The following is a 20,369-nucleotide window of genomic DNA, read 5'->3' on the forward strand; positions in this document are numbered from 1 at the left end:
CATGACAGACATAATCAAGAAAAGTTTTAACATCATCATAACAATGTTCCGTTTTTTCGGTTTATACCCAACCGAAAACCCGTCAATTTTAAAAAACGTCTGGGTGTACAGTTTATATTTTTCAGAGATTTTAGTAACAACTCTGGCTTTCCTTAATTTACTGCTGAAGGGAAATTCTGACATGATAGCAATGAACCAATTGGCAGTATTTTTTCCAGAAGCTGTGGCTATCTGCCTCAAGACTCTCCCATTTTTGAGAAACGGACACAAAATCAAGAAGTGTATTCACTATTTGGAAACGCCAGATTTCGCGTGTCAAACCATCGGAGAGAAAAAAATTATAGATGAATGTGTTAGAACATGTCTGCGTAACGTTAAAATCTACGTCGTCGCCATTTTCATAACTGTAAATTCTTGGTTTGTTTTACCAATTGTGGAACAATCCCAAAAATTACCGATTGACATCTGGTTGCCCTACGAGATTGACGATCCCACAGTTTATACTTTATCATACGTTTTCGTTGTAGCAGGTACAAGAATACAATTGACTTCACAAAAATAAAATGTTTGCGGTTTTAGTGTGTCTTTACATGGGGTTCGCCGGTGAAATGGTGGAGCCGTTGATTACGGGTTTGGCGTATCATGCTACATATCAAATGAAAGTTTTAAAATATAATTTGAAAAATCTAATCGGATTAGTAGAACATCCGTCGCACGAATCGGAAAATATATTTGAAAAACTAAAACAAAGCGTTATTCATCACAACAACATTTTAAAGTGAGTGCTTGGTAAAACATTTCTTATTTTCTAAGTAGTTTATTTGCAGTTTTATCTCCGAGTACGAAAATTGTTTTTCCTTCTCTATATTCTGTCAACTCTTGGCTAGTATCTTTGCTCTGTGTTTTTGCTGCATCGGACTCACCATGGTTAGTAACTAGAAGTCGAATTATTTTTCCCTTAATGACATCCTTTATTTAGGTTTCTTTTACAAATAAGTATGCCGCTTTGTACGTATTCACTTACCTTGTGCTTGCTTTTCAAATATTGTTCTACTGTCATTGTGGTACGCTTTTATTCGAGGAGGTACGATAACACAAGGAATTGAATAGTTTTTTAGCGTTCGTTGTAGAATGAAGAATTAATAACAGACATTTACACCAGCCAGTGGTACAAATGTGACATCAAAATTAAAAAAAATCTCTTGATTATTATGGAACGTTCCAAGAAGCCGATCATTTTAAATGCCGGAAAAGTGATCAATTTAAAGTACAACACGTTTACTTCGGTAAGTGTTTTTCGTTTTTCTTCACTTTTCTATTCGATTTTAATTGTAGCTTTTAAAGACGAGTTATTCCATGATAGCAGTCATGAAAAGTTAGTTCGAACGAGGTTTTTAGCGTCTACAACACATAAAATGTACTGTTTTTATGTTAGATTTTTTTGTTACACTTCAATGAAACAATTACACAAAAATATCTGTTTATCTATGAAAAAATTTCGGGTTCGCCATCCCCCCTTCCCCAATTCGAACCTCCCGAACAAAAATTTGGTTTTCGAGTATACATTAAAGAAAGATTTCGTTTAAAATCGTGAACATTTTCAACTAGTGATGCCAAAAGCGGATTCAGCGGAGCAAAATTAGTCTAGAAACCGAATTTCAGGCAGATTGGAGAATGTGTATTTTTTGGAAAATTTTTCCGTATGGCCAAAATTTTGGAGTTAAGCTACAACAATCTAGCTCGCTTAAATGGACCCCGATTTGTCTGAAAATTGTTCCCTTCTCAAATTCGAAGCTCCCGAACAAGAATTCAGTGTTAAAAAAAAATTATACAAAGCTCCTGATTTTTTTTTAAATTTTTTGTTCGAGTTTTCCAAAATCAAAAAGATGGCTACCTTATACAATGGCTCATGCAGATTACGAATCTGCAGTGATTTTGTCATAACACTCCCAATAACCATGAGAACATGGAAACTAACGTCCAAAAATTTTCAAAAAAATGTTAAAATGGACTTTATCGCAATGAAAAAATGGGGGTTTGTAAAAAATTTTTTGCAGATTATAAATCTGAAGCCATTTTTGCAAAACTTTGCTTCTCAAATAAGCTGGAAAAAAGGAAATCAATTTCCAAAACACTCAAAACAGTCCAAAAAAATGTATTAAATCGAGGTCTTCTGAATTCAAAAAGAGTAAAAAATGTTAAAACGGGCTCTATAGGAATTGAGAAGAGCTTGTTAAAAAAGTTTTGCAGATTACGCATCTGAAACTATCTTTATCATAGTTTTTTAAATAATCCGGAAAAAAAAGGAAATTGACTTCCAAAATTGTCCAAATATTTTTTAAAATAAATTTAAAAGGGGCTCCAAATGAACGGAATGAACTTAGTGGTGACTCCTCTTAAGGATTCTCAAGTCATTTTTGGCATAGATTTCCAAATAATCGAGGAAAAAAAAACAGTTTCCAAAAATTTTCCAAAAAAATGTTAGAAGGGACTCGAAATGAATGAAAAAAGTGGATGTTCTGGAAATTAGGAATACTAAATCATCTCTGACGCACTAATAACAATAAGTTTTTAAATAACCCGGAAAAAAGAGAAATAATTTCCAAAATGGTCCAAAAATTTTCCAAAAAGGTTAAAAGTGAAAGCTCTTAAGGATTCTGAAGTTATCTTTGCCCTCATCATAGATTTCCAAATAATCTAGACAAAAAAGAAGTTTCCAAAAATTTTCCAAAAAAGAAATGTTAAAAAGGGCTCGAAATGAATACAAAAAAATGATGAAGTCGTAAGGATGCTCTGGAAATTGGAACATCAAATCATTTCTGTCGCACTAATCGAGAAACAATGGCTTTTTAAATAACCCGGAAAAAAGGAAAATAATTTACAAAATTGTCCCAAAATTTTCCAAAAAAATGTTAGAAGAGGCTCAAAATGAATGAAAAAAAGTGGTGATTTCTGAACGATGCTCCGGAAATTAGTAATATTAAATCATTTCTGTCGCATTATTCCAGAAAACAACAGCTTTTTAAACAACCCGGAAAAAAGGAAAATAATTTCCAAAATTTTCCAAAAAAATGTTAGAGAGGACTCGAAATGAATGAAAAAAGTAGTGATCTCTTAAGGAAATTAGGAATCATTTCTGCTGCACAAATAACGAACACAATAGGTTTTTAAATAACCCGGAAAAAAGAAAAATAATTTCCAAAACGGTCCAAAAATTTTCCATAAAGTTTAAAAGGGGTTCAAGTGAACGGAAAAAAGTGAAAGCTCTTAAGGATTCTGAAGTTATCTTTGCCTTCATAGAATTCCAAATAATCTAGACAAAAATGAAGTTCCCAAAAATTTTCTAAAAAAAAAAAAATGCTAAAAAAGGCTCGAAATGAATACAAAAAAATGATGAAGTCGTAAGGATGGTCCGGAAATTGGAACATGAAATCATTTCTGTCGCACTAATCGAGAAACAATGGCTTTTTAAATAACCCGAAAAAAAAGGAAAATAATTTCAATATTGTCCCAAAATTTTCCAAAAAACCGTTAAAAGGGGCTCGAATTAATGGAAAAAAGTGATTTCCTAAAGATGTTCTGGAAATTAAGGATTCTGGAGTCATCTTTGCCATCGATTTCCAAATAAAAGTCTGCAAAAATTTTCCAAAAAAATGTTACAGTGGGCTCAAAATGAATGGAAAAAAGTGGTGATTTCTCGAGGATGCTCTGGAAATCAGGAATTAAATTTCAAATTTAAAACGGTAGCTTTTAAAAATAACCTGGAAAAAAGAAAAATAATTTCCAAAATTGTCAAAAAAATTTCAAAAAAAAAAAGTTAAAAGGGGCTCCAAGTGAATGGAATAAAGTGGTGACTCCTCGCAAAGATTCTTAAGTCATCTTTGCCATAGATTTCCAAATAATCTATACAAAAAAGAAAACAAAGTTTCCAAAAATTTTCCAAAAAAATGTTAAAAGGGACTTGAATGAATGGAAAAAAGTGGTGATTTTTTAAAGATGCTCTGGAAATCAGGAATATGAAATTATTTGTCGCACGAATCGAGAAAACGGTAGCTTTTTAAATAACCTGGAAAAAAGAAAAATAATTTCCAAAATTGTCAAAAAAAATTAAAAGGGGCTCCAAGTGAATGGAAAAAAGTGGTGACTCCTCGCAAGGATTCTGAAGTCATCTTTGCCATAATTTCCAAACAATCTATATAAAAAAGAAAACGAAGTTTCCAAAAATTTTCCAAAAAAATGTTAAAAGGGACTTGAAATGAATGGAAAAAAGTGGTGATTTTTTAAAGATGCTCTGGAAATCAGGAATATGAAATTATTTCTGTCGCACGAATCGAGAAAACGGTAGCTTTTTAAATAACCTGGAAAAAAGGAAAATAATTTCCAAAATTGTCAAAAAAATTTCAAAAAAAAAAAAGGGGCTCCAAATGAATGGAAAAAAGTGGTGACTCCTCGCAAAGATTCTGAAGGCATCTTTACCATAGATTTCCAAACAATCTATATAAAAAAGAAAACGAAGTTTCCAAAAATTTTCCAAAAAAATGTTAAAAGGGACTTGAAATGAATGGAAAAAAAGTGGTGATTTTTTAAAGATGCTCTGGAAATCAGGAATATGAAATTATTTCTGTCGCACGAATCGAGAAAACGGTAGCTTTTTAAATAACCTGGAAAAAAGAAAAATAATTTCCAAAATTGTCAAAAAAATTTCAAAAAAAAAAATTAAAAGGGGCTCCAAGTGAATGGAAAAAAGTGGTGACTCCTCGCAAGGGTTCTGAAGTCATCTTTGCCATAGATTTCTAAACAATCTATACAAAAAAAGAAACGAAGTTTCCAAAAATTTTCCAAAAAAATGTTAAAAGGGACTTGAAATGAATGGAAAAAAGTGGTGATTTTTTAAAGATGCTCTGGAAATCAGGAATATGAAATTATTTCGGTCGCACTAATCAAGAAAACGATAGCTTTTAAAATAACTCGGAAAAAAGGAAAATAATAAAAAAATTGTCCAAAAATTTTCAAAAAAAAAATTTAAAAGGGGCTCCAAATGAATGGAAAGAAGTGGTGACTCCTCGCAAGGATTTTGAAGTCATCTTTGCCACAGAATTTCAAATATCTAGACAAAAAAGAAAACGAAGTTTCCAAAAATTTTCCAAAAAAATGGAAACATATTTTCAAAAAATTGTCAAACAACTAAAAAGTGCCTGTTTTTGAAACAACTGATTCTCTTGTAAAGAAGTCTCTCTAACTACGAATTGGAAGCGGTTTTTGCCACGGCTTTTCAGATAACTGATAAAAATGGAAAACCCGGAACTCTGACTCTCAGCCGGTTCCGGAGTTATGGACCGTCAAACAAAAAATTTGCTTTTTGAGAATGGGTAGACGATTAACATTGAAGATATTGTTAATCTATAAAACAATAAATACATTTTTGTGTTATGGCTTAATCCAATGAAACGTAAACCGGCATTCCTCGTTCCAATTGAACGGACCTTCACAAACAAAACAGCTTTTCAGAAATTTTAATTAAAAAAAAAAACTGATAGTGTTAATTAATAATTAGCACTCTTTATAGAAACACATTGTTCCGTTAATTACGTGGAAACACCTATTAAAAAAACTATCATTTCAGAAAACTTGAGTCAATTATCAAAGATTACTGTAAATGTGATAAATTCCGCGTCTTATCAAAAACCGCGAAATTGAGTGAAATCCGCCCGTAAACGTCCGATTTAGCTTCAAATGCGTCGTCGCCAGATCGCATTAATATTAATTTAAACCGTGGTCCACGTCGCCGAAAACAACGTACGTTTTTTCTGTGTAATGCACAAAACTTTCTAAATCCGCGTATGATTTGTGTGTTAAACAAACAATAAATAAAAACCCGTGAAAGGTCGAACGGAATAACTGCTACAGGTCTTATTTATGTGCCCCATTTGCTCGAGATTTTGTCACCTTTTATGAAACCGCATGTGGGTGATTGTAAAATTAACACTCACATTCCGATCTATCCGTCGTCTGGGTTTTCCCGACCCGAACGAGTCTCCGTTTTACAATAAATTATTTTTTTTTAAACAATGATGTCCATTATAGCGTACATTGTAATCTATTTAGGTGTCAGTGCAGATGGATAGTCATAGAGATGAACGAGAGCTGAACAAACTCGATTAAAATATTGATTGATGTGAATTATCCAACGTGCGACGGAAAGTTTATTAACTTTTTTCAACCGGACGCTTTTAGTGAAAAATGTGCCCCGACACAACCCTGAATTAGTTACAGGTTTGTGAACTGTCATAGGTCGGCCTTGCGCACGTGAAGATCTCGAAAACAATGCAAATCCGCATTTAGAATGATAAAATTGTGCGCGATTTACAAAGGTTACGTTATTATCCATTCTGGTGGATTTAAAAATGCTCGGGTGCACTTACACAGAGAACTTTCTAATGCTGAAACGAATTGGAACGAGTTGTATAATGTAGAGTACCCGATTTACGTAACGATTTTCAAAATCGACCATTTCTTCTTCAGGGTCGTTCTGACTATTAAAGCAAAAAGAAAAGAATTTCATTTAAGTGTTAGTAAACAGAAACGCGATAAAAAATTTCCAACATTTTAAATTCTTGTTATCTAATCTCTGTCTGTTAGTTAGACGAAAAATTGCCCCGTCATACAAATGCGTTCGTGACAATTGAAGAACCTGAAGATGCCCCGTACGCAGGTCGAAACGTCTTCCGGAAAATATCGATTCGGAGAACATGATACTGAGCGAGACTTAATTTCGTCGAAACTAATTTAATAATCGTGAATAAAAAGCCCTTTTAATTGGCAGAAAAGGTTAATGACGACGACTTGACTTGATTGTGAATATCGTTAATCAAAATTCGTCTCTTCACCTATTAAATAACATATTGCTATATTAGTGTTTCATGAATCCGTTTTGAATTTTTCGAAAGTGTTTAAGAGGCGACGGAAGTTCTGTGTAAATAGCTTCCGACCGATTTTTTTAGTTTCCGTGCGGGAGCTATGAACTATTGTAATGGGCGGCGAACGGCTACTTTAATGTTTTCTGGATGTTTCATGATCCTTAGAGTGTGAAAAAAATACATAGTTCCCCGTTTCCGTCCGTCTGTCGTCCTTAATTGTTGCAGAATTTTACGCGTTTACGGTAAAATTGATTTTAAAGTGAAAAATAATAAAATTGAAAAATGAGAAAATTTGGAAAACTGTAAAATCGAGCAATTAAAAAATCCAACAAGTGAGAAATCAAAAAATTTTAGCATGAAAAATCGATAAACTGAAAAATTCAAAAGCTGAAATATAGAAAAATTGTAAAAATTAAAAATCCGAAAACCGCAAAGTTGAAAAATTAAAAAATCCAATATTTTTTCTAAAATCGTAATCATCTAATTTTTCGATTTTTCAACTCTTGAATTTACGATTTTTCCATTATTCAGAATTTTACAATTTGGCAATTTTTCGATTTTCAATTACCCAATTTTTCGATTTTTGAACTTTGGAATTTTTCATTTTCTTTTTAATTTTGCATATTTTTTTAATTTTTTATGTTTCGGTTTTTCATTTTCAGTTCTACAATTTCTTAATTTCCTAATCTAATTTATCGATTTTTCAGCTTTTGAATTTTTCAGTTTGTCGATTTTTAATTATTTTAAAATTTCAATTGTCCAATTTTTTCATGTTTCAATTTTTTTATTTTTTTATTTTCAATTTTACGATTTTTCGAAATTTTACAATTTTTCGGTTTTTCGATTTTTGTATTTTTTTTTATTTTCATTTTCAGTTCTTGGATTTTTCATTCATTTTTTATAGTTTTTGAAGAGCAACTTTTCAGTTTGGCAGTTTTTCATTTTCAGTTCTTGTATTTTTATTCTTCAATTTCACGGTTTTTTGATTTTTCAACTTTTGCATTTTTCAGTTTCTCGATTTTCATTTCTTACAGTTTTTGAAGTGCAATTTTTCAATTTGACGGTTTTTCGGTTTGTTTTTTTTAATTTCGATTTTCAAATTTTTTCTGGTTTCACTTTTTTATTTTTCATTTTTCAATCAGTCAATTTTTCAATTTTTGAACTTTGGAATTTTTCAATTTTTCGATTTTTGTATTTTTTTTTAATTTCAATTTTTTAATTGTTTTGATTTTCGTTCCAGGTCTTGGATTTTTTAATTTTTCAATTTTGCGGTTCTTCAGCTTTTGAATTTTTCAGTTTGTCGATTTTTTATTTCTTATGGTTTTTGAAGTGCAATTTTTCAATTTTACGCTTTTTCGATTTCTGATTAATTTTAAATTTCGGCTTTCAAATTTTTTCATGTTATTTGAAATTTCTTCATTTTTCATTTTTCGATTTTCAATCACTCAATTTTTCAATTGAACAGTTTTTCGATTTTTGAATTTTTTTTATTTTCACTTTTTTAATTTTTTGATGTTTCGGTTTTTCATTTTCAGTTCTTGGTTTTTTTCATTTCTCAATTTCACGGTTTTTCGAGTTTTCAGCTTTTGAATTTTTCAGTTTGCCGATTTTTCATTTCTTAGTTTTTGAAGCGTAACTTTTCAATTTGGCAGTTTTTCGCTTTTTGTAATTTTTTGTCAATTTCATTTTTTTTAATTTTTCAGTTTCACGGTTTTTCGATTTTTCATTTTCAGTCCTTGGAATTTTTAATTTTTGCATTTGACGGTTTTTTGTTTTTTGAATCACCGAATTTTTCAGTTTTTCGATTTTTCATTTCTTATAGTTTTTGAAGTGGAATTTTCCGGTTTTTGATTTTTTTAAATTTCAGTGGTTAAATTTTTATGTTTCAGTTTTCTTCAGTTCTTGGATTTTTAAATTTTTCAATTTTGCAGTCTTTCCATATTTCAATTTTATAATTTTGTGATTTTTTGATTTCTCAATTACTATCCAAATTTTAAATTTTTCGATTTTTCAGCTCTTAAATTTTTCGGTTCATCTGTTTTTCATTTCTTATATTTGGCTAAATTGTATAATTGAAAATTCGAAAACGCGTAAAATCGAAAAAATCAAAAACTCCAACAAGCGAAAAATCAAAAATTTAAACATGAAAAAATTTTACAATCGAAATTTAAAAAACCAAAAATCGAAAGAAAATTCGTAAAAACGAAAAACTGGATGATTGACAAAACAGAAAATTACAAAATTGAAGAATTAAAAAATCCAGGAACTGGAAAAGACTGCAACATCAAAAAATTTAAAAAAACGAAATATCGAAAATTTGAAAACTCGAAAACCGAGATCGATGAATAAATAAATCTAAAAATGATCAAATTGCAAAATGAACACATCTAAAGATTGTTGATTGAAAATTCGAAAAATTGAAAAATCAAAAAACTGTAAAACTACGAAACCAGACCAAAAAATAAAAAATTGTAAAACCAATAATGTAAAACCTGAAAGATCAAAAAACTGAAAAGAAACTTTGTAAAATTGAAAAATAGAAAATTCTAACTGAAAAATCCAAATAAAATTTTTTCCAAATTTTTCGATTTTCAATCTCCAAATTTTTCGATTTTTTAGTTCTTATACTACATAGTTTTTGAAGTACAATTTTTCAATTGAACAGTTTTTCGTTTTTTTTTTTTAATTTCTTGATGTTTCGTTTTTTCATGTTCAGTTCTTGGATTTTTTAATTTTTCAATTTCACGGTTTTTCTATTTTTCAGCTTTTGAATTTTTCAGTTTGTCGACTTTTCATTTCTTATGGTTTTTGAAGTACAATTTTTCAATTTTAAGTCTTTTCGATTTTTGATTATTTTTAAATTTCGTTTTTCAAATTTCTCATGTTTTAATTTATTAATTTTTCATTTTCCAATTTTTCGATTTTGAATCACCCAATTTTTCGATTTTAGTCAATTTCACCTTTTTAATTTTTTGATGTTTCGGTTTTTCATTTTCCGTTTTTGGGTTTTTTAATTTTTCAATTTTCCAGTTTTTTGATTTTTTAGTTCTTCTACATAGTGTAACTTTTCAATTTGACAGTTTTTCGATTTTTGATATTTTTTCAATTTCACTTTTTTAATTTTTTGATGTTTCGGTTTTTCATGTTCAGTTCTTGGGATTTTAATTTTTCGATTTCACGGTTTTTCGATTTTTCAGCTTTTGAATTTTTCACTTTGACGGTTTTTCTTTTTTTGTTTTTTAAAATTCCGATTTTCAATTTTTTTAATGTTTCAATTTTTTATTTATCATGTTTCAATTCTTCGATTTTTCATTTCTTAGTTTGTGAAGTGGAATTTTCCGGGTTTTGATTTTTTTAAAGTTCAATGGTCAAATTTTTTTGATGTTTCAGTTTTCTTCAGTTCTTGGATTTTAAAACTGAAAAATTCAAAAGCTGAAATATCGAAAAATTGTAAAATTGGAAAATCGAAAAACCGCAAAATTGAAAAATTAAAAATCCAACAACCGAAAAATCAAAAATTGAAACATGAAAAAATTTTAAAATAGACATTTAAAAAACCAAAAATCGAAAATTGGTCAAATTGAAAAATTGGATGATTGAGAAATTAGAAAATTAGAAAATTGAAGAATTAAAAAATCCAAGAACTGGAAAAAGACTGAAATATCAAAAAATTGAACTGGAATTTAAAAATCAAAAATCGAAAAATTGAAAAATCAAAAAACTGGAAAATTAAGAAACCCCATCAAAAAATTAAAAAAATGTAACACTAAAATTCTAAAACCTGAAAGATCAAAAACTGAAACGAAATTTCGTAAAATTGAAAAATAGAAAATTCTAACAGAAAAATCCAAACAAAAATTTTCAGAAAATTACAAAATTGAAGAATTAAAAAATCCAAGAACTGGAAAAAAGACTGAAACATCAAAAAATTTAACTGGAATTTAAAAAAATCATAAATCGAGAAATTGGAATTGAACTTCAAAAACTTAAAGAAATGAAAAATCGAAAAATTGAAAAATCAAAAAACTGGAAAATTTAGAAACCCCACCAAAAAATTAAAAAAACCTAACACTAAAATTCTAAAACCTGAGGGATCAAAAAACTGAAACGAAACTTTGTAAAATTGAAAAATAGATAATTCTTACTGAAAAATCCAAATAAATTTTTTTCCAAAATTGTAAGATTTTACATTTTCCCAAACGATTTTTTTTCTAAATATTATTATTATAATTTACTTTAAACAACTGTTTTTTTTTCAAAATTCGAACTTTATTGTTTTTTTTTTTTATTTTAAACGCCGCCCTTTATAAATTTTGAACGACGAACCCCATATATTATAAATTTTAGACGCCGTACTTCATAAATTTTTACCGTCATACTTTGTAAAGTCTACTCCCTCATGATGTAAATTAGAAGCTTCATTTTCCACTACACACGGACGTCTTCAAGAATATGTATTTAAAATTGACCGATTCGTTCAGTTTTCAGGTAAAGTTGTTTATATCATACGCAAAAACAGTATATTATCGATGACCTTGCTAAATTATGGACACACCGTGTTAGGGTGCCCTCATACCATTGCACAATCAGTGCAATGGTGTTGATGTGGGCGAAAGCGACACATAATCGACGTAACACATCACCCCGCGACCGACATAAGCACTTAAATTACCACAAAATGAAGCTCCTAATTTTTTTAAAGCACTAATTATTTGCAAACTTTACCTGTTCGATAAAAAAAGGACGGTGCAGTTGAGTTTTCATCCTTTGATACATAATTTATAGTCCTGCAATACGTAATTTCTCTGAAAGAATGAATTGATTACCTGCAGTTATTGGAATAAATAAAATTATTTCCACAGTATTATATTCAGAGTTATTATTTAATTGAAAAAAACGAAGAAAAACGGGAAAACCTCGCTTGGTTGAATAATTAATGACTTATTTTTGCTTTGTTCTACAGCGGCTTTCCATCCTTTGATATATAATTTATATTTCTGTCACTGTAATTAGCCACAAAGAGGCTATTAATTGATCAGTAACTGATCTATGAATATAAAAGAAATGCGATTCGGACCGTCACTCAGAAAAACACCATCCACGATGGCAGACAAAATCACCGAAAGTTTCAGCATCGTCATAACCATATATCGCTTTCTGGGTCTATACCCAACCAGAAATCAATCAAAATTGCGAAAAATTTGGGTGTATGGTCTATATTTCTCTCAAGTGACAACAACAATCCTCCTTTTTGTTAATTTCGTGGTGGAAGGACATTCCGACCCTGCGACGACGAACCAGATGGGAATATTTTTTTCAGAAGCTGTGGCCAGCTGCCTAAAATCAGTACCATTTCTGAGAAATGGGCACAGGATCAAGAGCTGTATCAACTATTTCGGGGACCCTGAATTCGAAACGAAGAGCAACGAGGAGAAGAAAATTGTAGACGAGTGTGTGGGAATTTGTAGACGTAACGTAAAAATTTATTTTGTTGCCGTGTTAGTGACTGTAATTTGTTGGAGTAGTGTGCCTTTGTTTCAAAAAGTACGTCGACTACCAATTGACGTTTGGTTGCCCTACGACTTGCAAAATCCGGTGCTGTATTTTTTATCTTACACTTTTCTTCTAGCAGGTATTAGGAATAAATGGGTTTCGAGTTTCAAATCGATTAATTTTTGCTTTAGTGGGTATGTATCTGGGGTTTGTTGGGCAAATGATGGGACCGCTGATTGGAGGGTTAGCCTATCATGCCACCTGTCAATTGAAAATTTTGAAACATAACCTACGAAATCTAATCCAATACTCCGAGCACTACTCCAACGCAGAATTTGAAAGTGTGTTCGGACGAGTAAAACGCAGCATCATACAACACAACAAAATTTTGAAGTAAGTTGTCTTTATTATTATTTTTCACTAGTTAGTTTTAAACAGTCTCTCAGGTTTATTTCAGACTTCGAAAACTGTTTCTCCTTTTGCGTGTTCTGCGAGCTCGCCGCCAGTATGTTCGGCTTATGTTTTAGCTGCGTCGGACTCACCATGGTCAGTAAAAGTTGGTCTATTTTTCCATAACAAGCACGCATTTCTTTAGGTTTCTCTCGCGAGTATGTACGGTGTCATGTACATAATATCTTACGTCGTTCTTGCTTTCCAAATATTGTTCTACTGCCATTATGGGACGCTGTTGTTCGAGGAAGTAGCGCGAGAGAGTGAATTCGCTCACTAATTTGGTAATCTTGTAGAACGAAGGACTAATAACCGAGGTCTATTCGGGCTTCTGGTATCAGTGTGACGCCAAAATCCAGAAAGTGCTCTTAATGGTGATGGAACGCTCCAAAAAACCGGCCATTTTGACGGCAGGAAAAGTGGTCAATTTGACATACGGCACGTTTATTTATGTGAGTTTTTGGTTCGTGTTTTCCGTCACTTTTCCTAGTTTGGTTGTAGCTGTTAAAAACGAGTTATTCAATGATAACGGTAATGAAAAGTCGTTAGGATGACTGGGTCGAAGAGAAAATATTTAAAGTTGGTGTTATAAATTAATTAATATTGTCCAAATAAAGCATCAAATTGTCAAAATGAAATTTTTTTAACCTGTGGAAATTTTTTGGGTTTGGAAAATTCATCACATGGTTTTCCTTTATCGTATCAATGGAGAAAGTGTTAGCAGCGATAAATGGAGTCGTCAATCATACAAGATTACCGCCGTGTTTCTAGTTCCAGTACTTTTGAAAAATACACTGGTCATAGTTTTTGCCGGATATGGCGCGAGAGAGCGAAAGGGTGATTATTTTTTTTCTAATTTTCTTTTCAAATGCAGTTAAATCGAGATAAATCGAGCACTGATTAGAATGAAATATTTCCAACAAAATAAAACGCTAATTTTCTTTTGATTTTTATCGTAAGAACAGGTGCAACGAAACATTAATTAAGATTATCCGAGTAATTTTTTTTCCGGCTCCATAAATGGTCCTGAACGATGTGTCATAGAGTTGCGTTACTTTTTGAAACGTTATATTTTATAGCGTTTTAAAGGTATATTTTTTAAATCAAAATTAATTGAATACAAACGCTGATTTCCTTTTGATTTTTTTTTTAAGAACTTAAAGAGGGAGAGGGAGAGAAAAATTGGGCGTGAGTGAAAAAGAGAGGGAGGGAGAGGAGAAGAATGGGAAGGAGAGAAAAATGGAGAGATATAGAGAAATAGAGTTACAGAGAGTGAAAAAGCGAGGGGGAGACAGAAAAAAAAGAGGGAGGGAGAGAGAGAGAGAGAGATTAATTTTTTCGAAAAAATTATTGATTTCAATTATTTTTCTCTCTTCTGGGTAACTCAAAGAATCCAAAGAATACAAAGAATCAAAAATATATCAAAAAAATCTAAAAGATCCAATAGAACCAAAAGATCCAACAGATCGAGAAGATCCAGAAAATCCAGGAAATCAAGAAATCCCAACAAATAGAAACCAAGAATTCCAAGAAATTTAGGAAATCGAACAAAAATATAAAAAATCCAAAAAATTAAAAAAAAAAATCCAGAAAATTTAAAAAATCCCTGAGATCGAAGAAATCTAAGACATGCAAGAAACAAGAAAATCAAGAGAGAGAGACAAAAAGAAAGGGACAGGGAAAGAGAAAAAAAGGAAGAGTGGATCCAAAGAATCCAAAAAATCCAGAAGGACCGAAAGACCCAAAAGATTCAACAGATCCAGAGGATCCATGAAATTAAAGAAATCCAAAAATAAAAACCAAGAATTCTAAGAAATTCAAGAAATCGAAGAAATCTAAAAAATCCAAAAAACAAGAAATCCATAAATTCCAAAACATCTGAAAAATCCAAAAATCCCTGAGATCTAAAAAATCTAAGAAATGCAAGAAACCCAAGAAAATCAAGAAAGAGAGAAAGAGAAAGGCAGAGGGAAAGAAAAGGATAGAGAAAAAGGGAGAGTGAACTCAAAGAATCCAAAAAAATAAAAAAATCCAAAAAATCCAATAAAACCGGAAGACCCCAAAAGATTCAACAGATCCAGAAAATCCCTGAAATTCAAGAAATCCAAAAAATAAAAACCAAGAATTACAGAAAATTGATCAAATCTAAAAAATCCAAAAAACAAGAAATCCAAAAAATCCCTGGGATAGTAAAACTTTAAGAAACGCAAGAAACCCCACAAATTCAAGGCAGAGAAAGAGAAAGGGGCAGGGAAAGAGAAGAACAGAGAAAAACGAAGCGAAAAAGAAAGAACGAGAGCGCGGGCTAGCGAAAAAAAAAAGAGAGTGAACCCAAAGCATCCAAAAATAAAAAAAAAAATCCAAAAAATTTGAAAAATGCAAAAAATCCTGAGATCGAATAAATCCAAGAAATGCAAGAAACCCAAGAAAATCAAGAGAGATAGAAAGAGGAAGGGAGAGGGAAAGAGAAGGATAACCAAAAAGGGAGCGAGCTAGTGAAAAAAAAAAAAAAAAAAAAACAAGAGTGAACCCAAAAAATCCAAAAAAATCCAAAAGAACCGAAAGACCCTAAAGATTCAACAGATCCAGAAGATCCAGAAAATCTAGGAAATTCAAGAAATCCAAAAAATACAAACCAAAGAATCTAAGAAATCCAGGATCGAAAAAATCCAAAAAACAAGTAATCCATAAAATCCAAAACATCTGAAAAATCCAAAAAATCCCAATAATTCAAAAAGTCCAAGAAATCCAAAAAATGCCGAGATCTAATAAATCTAAGAAATGCAAGAAACCCAAGAAAATCACGAGAGAGAAAGACAAAAGGAGATGGAAAGAGAAGAACAAAGAAAAAGAGAGCGAAAAAAAGGAGAGTGAACCCAAAGAATCCAGAAAACAAAAGAAATCAAAAAAATCCTAAAGAACCGAAAGATTCAACAGACCCAGAAAATCCAGGAAATTCAAGAAATTGAAAAAATAAAAACCAAGGAATCTAAGAAACCCAGGAAATCGATCAAATCTAAAAAATCCAAAAAACAAGTAATCCATAAAATCCAAAATATTGGAAAAATCCAAAAAATTCAAAAATGCCTTAGATCGAAAAAATCTAAGAAAAGCAAAAAACCCAAGAAAATCAAGAGAGAGGGAAAGAGAAGGATAGAGAAAAAGGGAGCAAACGAGAGCGCGAGCTAGTGAAAAAAAAAAAGAGAATGAAACCAAAGATTCTAAAAAATAAAAAAAAACCAAAAGAACCGAAAGACCTATAAGAATCAACAGATTCAGAAGATTTTAAAAATCCATGAAATTCAAGAAAACCAAAAATAAAAACCAAGAATCCTAAGAAATCCAGGAAATCGAAGAAATCTAAAAAACCCTGAAATCGAAAAAATCCAAGAAACCCAAGAAACCTAAGAAAATCAAGAGAGAGTGAAAGAGCAAGGGAGAGGGAAAGAAAAGGATAACGAAAAAGAGAACGAAAAAGAAAGAACGAGAGCGCGAGCTAGCGAAAAAAAAGGGAGGTGAACCCAAAGAATCCAAAAGATGAAAGAAATCCAAAAAATCCAAAAGAACCGAAAGACCCGAAAGATTCAACAGATCTAGAAGATCCAGAAAATCAAAGAAATTCAAGAAATCCAAAAAATAAAAATCAAGGAATCTAGGAAATCCAGGAAATCTAAAAACTCCAAAACACAAGAAATCCATAAAATCCAAAACATCTGAAAAATCCAAAAATCCATGAGATCTAAAAAATCTAAGAAATGCAAGAAACCAAAGAAAATCAAGAGAGAGAGAAAGAGAAGGATGAGAAAAAGGGAGCGAAAAAGAAAGAACGAGAGCGCGAGCTAGCGAAAAAAAAAGGGAGGTGAACCCAAAGAATCCAAAAAATGAAAGAAATCCAAAAAATCCAAAAGAACCGAAAGATTCAACAGATCTAGAAGATCCAGAAAATCAAAGAAATTCAAGAAATCCAAAAAATAAAAATCAAGGAATCTAGGAAATCCAGGAAATCTAAAAACTCCAAAACACAAGAAATCCATGAAATCCAAAACATCTGAAAAATCCAAAAATCCATGAGATCTAAAAAATCTAAGAAATGGAAGAAACCAAAGAAAATCAAGAGAGAGAGAAAGAGAAGGATGAAAAAAAGGGAGCGAAAAAGAAAGAACGAGAGCGCGAGCTAGCGAAAAAAAAAAAGGGAGAATGAACCCAAAGTATCCAAAAAATAAAAAAATCCAAAAGAACCGAAAGACCCAAAAGAATCAACAGATCCAGAAAATCCATGAAATAAAAACCAAGAATTCTAAGAAACCAGGAAATCGAAATCTAAAAATTCAAAAAACAAGAAATTCAAAAAATAAAAAAATCCAACGGAATAGAAAGACCCAGAAGATCAACAGATCCAGAAGATCAAGAAAAACCATGAAATTCAAGAAATCCAAAAAACAAGAAATGCATAAAAATCCAAAAAATCCAGAAAACTAAAAAAATCCAAAAACGTGTCAGAAAAAAAATGATAAAATGCAAGAAAATCAAGACAGAGGATAGAGAGGGTGGGAGGAAGGGAAAGAGAAAGACAGAGAAAAAGAGAGCGAAAAAGAAAGAACGAGAACGCGGGCGAGCGAAACAAAGGGAGAATGAACCCAAAGAATCCAAAAAATTTAAAAAACCAAAAAACCGAAAGACCCAAAAGAATCAACAGATCCAGAAGATCCAGAAAATCTATGAAATTCAAGCAATTAAAAAATAAAAACCAAGAATTCTAAGAAATCCAGGAACTCGAAAAAATCTAAAAATCCAAAAACAAGAAATCTATAAAATCCAAAAAATCTGAAAAACCAAAAAATCCAAAAAATCTCAGAAAAAATCTATAAAATGCAAGAAAATCAAGAGAAAGGTCAAAAAAAAGGGGAGGGTGGTTGGAAAGGACAGAGAAGGACAGAGAAAAAGGGAGCGAAAAAGAAAGAACGAGAGCGCGTTTAGAGAAAAAAAAAAGGCAGAATGAACCCAAAGAATCCAAAAAATAAAAAAAATCCAAAAATACAGAAAGACCTAAAAGAATCAACAAATCCAGAAGATCCAGAAAATACATGAAATTCAAGCAATCCAAAAATAAAAACCAAAAATTCCAAGAAATCCAGGAAATCGAAGAACTCTAAAAATCCAAAAAACAAGTAACTCAAAAATCCAAAAAATCTGAAAAATCCCAAAAATCCAGCAAATCCAAAAAAAAAACAGAAATAAAAAAATCTAACAAATGCAAGAAAATCAAGAGGGAGGAGAGAGGCGAGGGGAGGAAGTGAAAGCGAAGGACAGAGAAAAAGGGAGCGAAAAAGAGAGAACGAGAGCGCGGGCTAGCGAAAACAAAAGGGAGAGAGGGAAAGAAAGAAATAGTGCGAGAGAAAGCGAGTACCCAAAACACAAAAAGAATGAAAGGAGAAAAGGAGAGAGAACGAAAACAGGGTTGGCCCGATTTTTTGACTTTTTCCAAAAATATCACTGATTTAAATCATCCTTGTTTTTTAATTTTCTTTTCAACAGCATTTTAAATGCACATAGTGATAAATCAAAATTAATTAAACACTGACTTGAATGAAATATTTCCAAGAAAATAAAACCCTAAGAGAGAAGAATGGACAGCAAATATTTGAATAAATACTGCAAACATAACACTATTATTATCGACACAACAATAAAAACACGATAAAGGACAGTCATGGACTTTTGAAAATTTGTCTTTGATAGAGTTTTCGTCTTGTCAGACTACCGTCAATTTGAAATCTTGAGTTGAAAATGCAACGATCAGAGACACACTTTCAAAAATTCATGGCTATCGTTCAACGTGTTTTTTATTGCTCTCGCGGTATTCAGCATTGCAAATAAAAATAAATTATCTTTATTGCTCGAAACGCCATTGAAAGATAACACGGAGTCGAATATTTGTGAATGTTTTCAAGAACGTGGAAAATGAAAACACTATATTTAAAATAGTAAAAAAAGTAAACAAAATAAGAAAATCGATTTTTTCTATTTCTGAGCGACAGAGAGAGACAGCGATAGACACAATGAAGACGTCTACATCCCTTTAATTCATAAACAACCCTGTATCGAACGTCAACTTCCGTCCCCATTCCATCCCTAATCCACCTCTCGCCGCGCAAATTCAATACGTCTTGGATCATCCCTCCTTCGCAACCCTCCCGATTTTTCAATAATTGCCTTCTTCACCTTCTACCGGACGCAGTTATGAGCTCCATCGAATTAGGGAGTTAGGGAGTCCCGACATCGGCCCCACCGTCCGGTCTGGGGGATTTACAAAAACGAGAAATCGGTCGCGACGCGCTGGCGCCGCGACGCTCGTCGCCGGGGAGAGCGGCCGCTTGCGAAACAATAACCAGCGTCCTTTGCGTTCGTGGCATAATTGCACTGCTTATCATGTGAATGTCGACGTTCCGAGAAATTGCGAAATTTTTAAGTACGTCTCGGTCCAGGGTACGTGCTAATTGTCGGTGACGTTGGAGTCCGTGCGCGCTAAGGACCGGTGTATGTCTGCAGACACCTATAGGTTGTATTATGCATGCAAATCAGCCAGGAAAGCGAAAAGTCGCAATTCCTGTTCCAAAAACTAACGAGTTTTACTCATTTGCATCGCCCGGCATTTTCTAATTATTGTGAGAGGATCGACGCGACCTCAAAAAAACAAACACACCTTATCGCTATCAAAACAACGATAACATTCACCGAAGAAAAATCGATTTTTCTCAACATCGGAGGAAAAACCCATAAATCGGCGTCACGTCGCTGCATCGTTACGTAACGTTTCGGGGAACTCTTGTGCTTAATTCGTACGTCACTCGGATGATCTGGTTCGTCGTTCGGATTTTGAATAAGGAATTATTGGGTTCGAGTTTGACTCGAATGACGCGTCCTCTCTTGTTTAATGTTAATTAAGTCCGCTGCAATATCGCAAAGATGTGAAAGTGTACGGAGATGCTGTGTTAGACGGTTTTTAAAATAAAGCGCTCAAGGCTACGATCCTCGAATGGTTAATTCATAAAAGTTAATTAAAAGCAAACACTGCCGTTCCATACCTGTACTCAATGGTTCAATATTTTATTAGCTGCGTTAATTGCTCATTTGTATGGATAAATGTTAATCTAATTTCGCCACTTAAAAATGACAAACGTTACTTAAAAAACCATTATTCGTGTTAATAAAGACGAACGGTTAACGAATGGTAAAGCTATCTACTATCTTCCGCGTTCGAAACAAGGTTTACGACTTTTCCACCGCATTCTACACCTCAAATAATCGATTTCGTTTTTTGCGATGACGCAACAACTGTCCCGACACTTCCCCTCGAGTCTTCGGCCCGTCGCAATCATCCCCGTCTCGTTTTGCATTCAGCTCGAAACACATAAAACATGCCCGACCGATTACTTTTACAAGATGGAAGACATCCGACGTCTTTGTCTCGCTCCCAAAGGACCTCCACCTCATCATCGTGTTCCGTAG

At 32.3% G+C, this 20,369-nt stretch overlaps 2 protein-coding genes across 2 annotated transcripts in view; one reads left to right on the top strand and one right to left on the bottom strand.

Annotated features, from left to right (window-relative positions):
* The window catches only part of LOC135129530 (RNA polymerase II elongation factor Ell-like), a 134,521-nt gene that overhangs the window by 50,929 nt on the left and 63,223 nt on the right, over positions 1-20,369 (bottom strand). The gene's annotated exons all lie outside the window — the stretch shown is intronic.
* Positions 12,021-13,151, top strand: LOC135129728 (odorant receptor Or1-like). The gene is made up of 4 exons (XM_064056973.1): positions 12,021-12,549; positions 12,602-12,803; positions 12,857-12,956; positions 13,006-13,151. The coding sequence occupies exons 1-4, from the start codon at positions 12,021-12,023 to the stop codon at positions 13,138-13,140; spliced, it is 966 nt and encodes a 321-aa protein (XP_063913043.1). The 3' UTR covers positions 13,141-13,151.

This window comes from Zophobas morio, unplaced genomic scaffold, assembly GCF_036711695.1.
Source record: "Zophobas morio isolate AGI-343-1 ecotype UQ-CSIRO unplaced genomic scaffold, CSIRO_AGI_Zmor_V1 ptg000016l, whole genome shotgun sequence".
Lineage (NCBI taxonomy): Eukaryota > Metazoa > Arthropoda > Insecta > Coleoptera > Tenebrionidae > Zophobas > Zophobas morio.

Coding starts and splice junctions, on each gene's coding strand:
- LOC135129728 (XM_064056973.1), top strand. CDS start 12,021: ATGGCAGACAAAATCACCGAAAGTTTCAGCATCGTCATAACCATATAT. Junction 12,550..12,601: donor TTACACTTTTCTTCTAGCAG/GTATTAGGAATA, acceptor TTTTTGCTTTAG/TGGGTATGTATCTGGGGTTT. Junction 12,957..13,005: donor GCTGCGTCGGACTCACCATG/GTCAGTAAAAGT, acceptor GCATTTCTTTAG/GTTTCTCTCGCGAGTATGTA.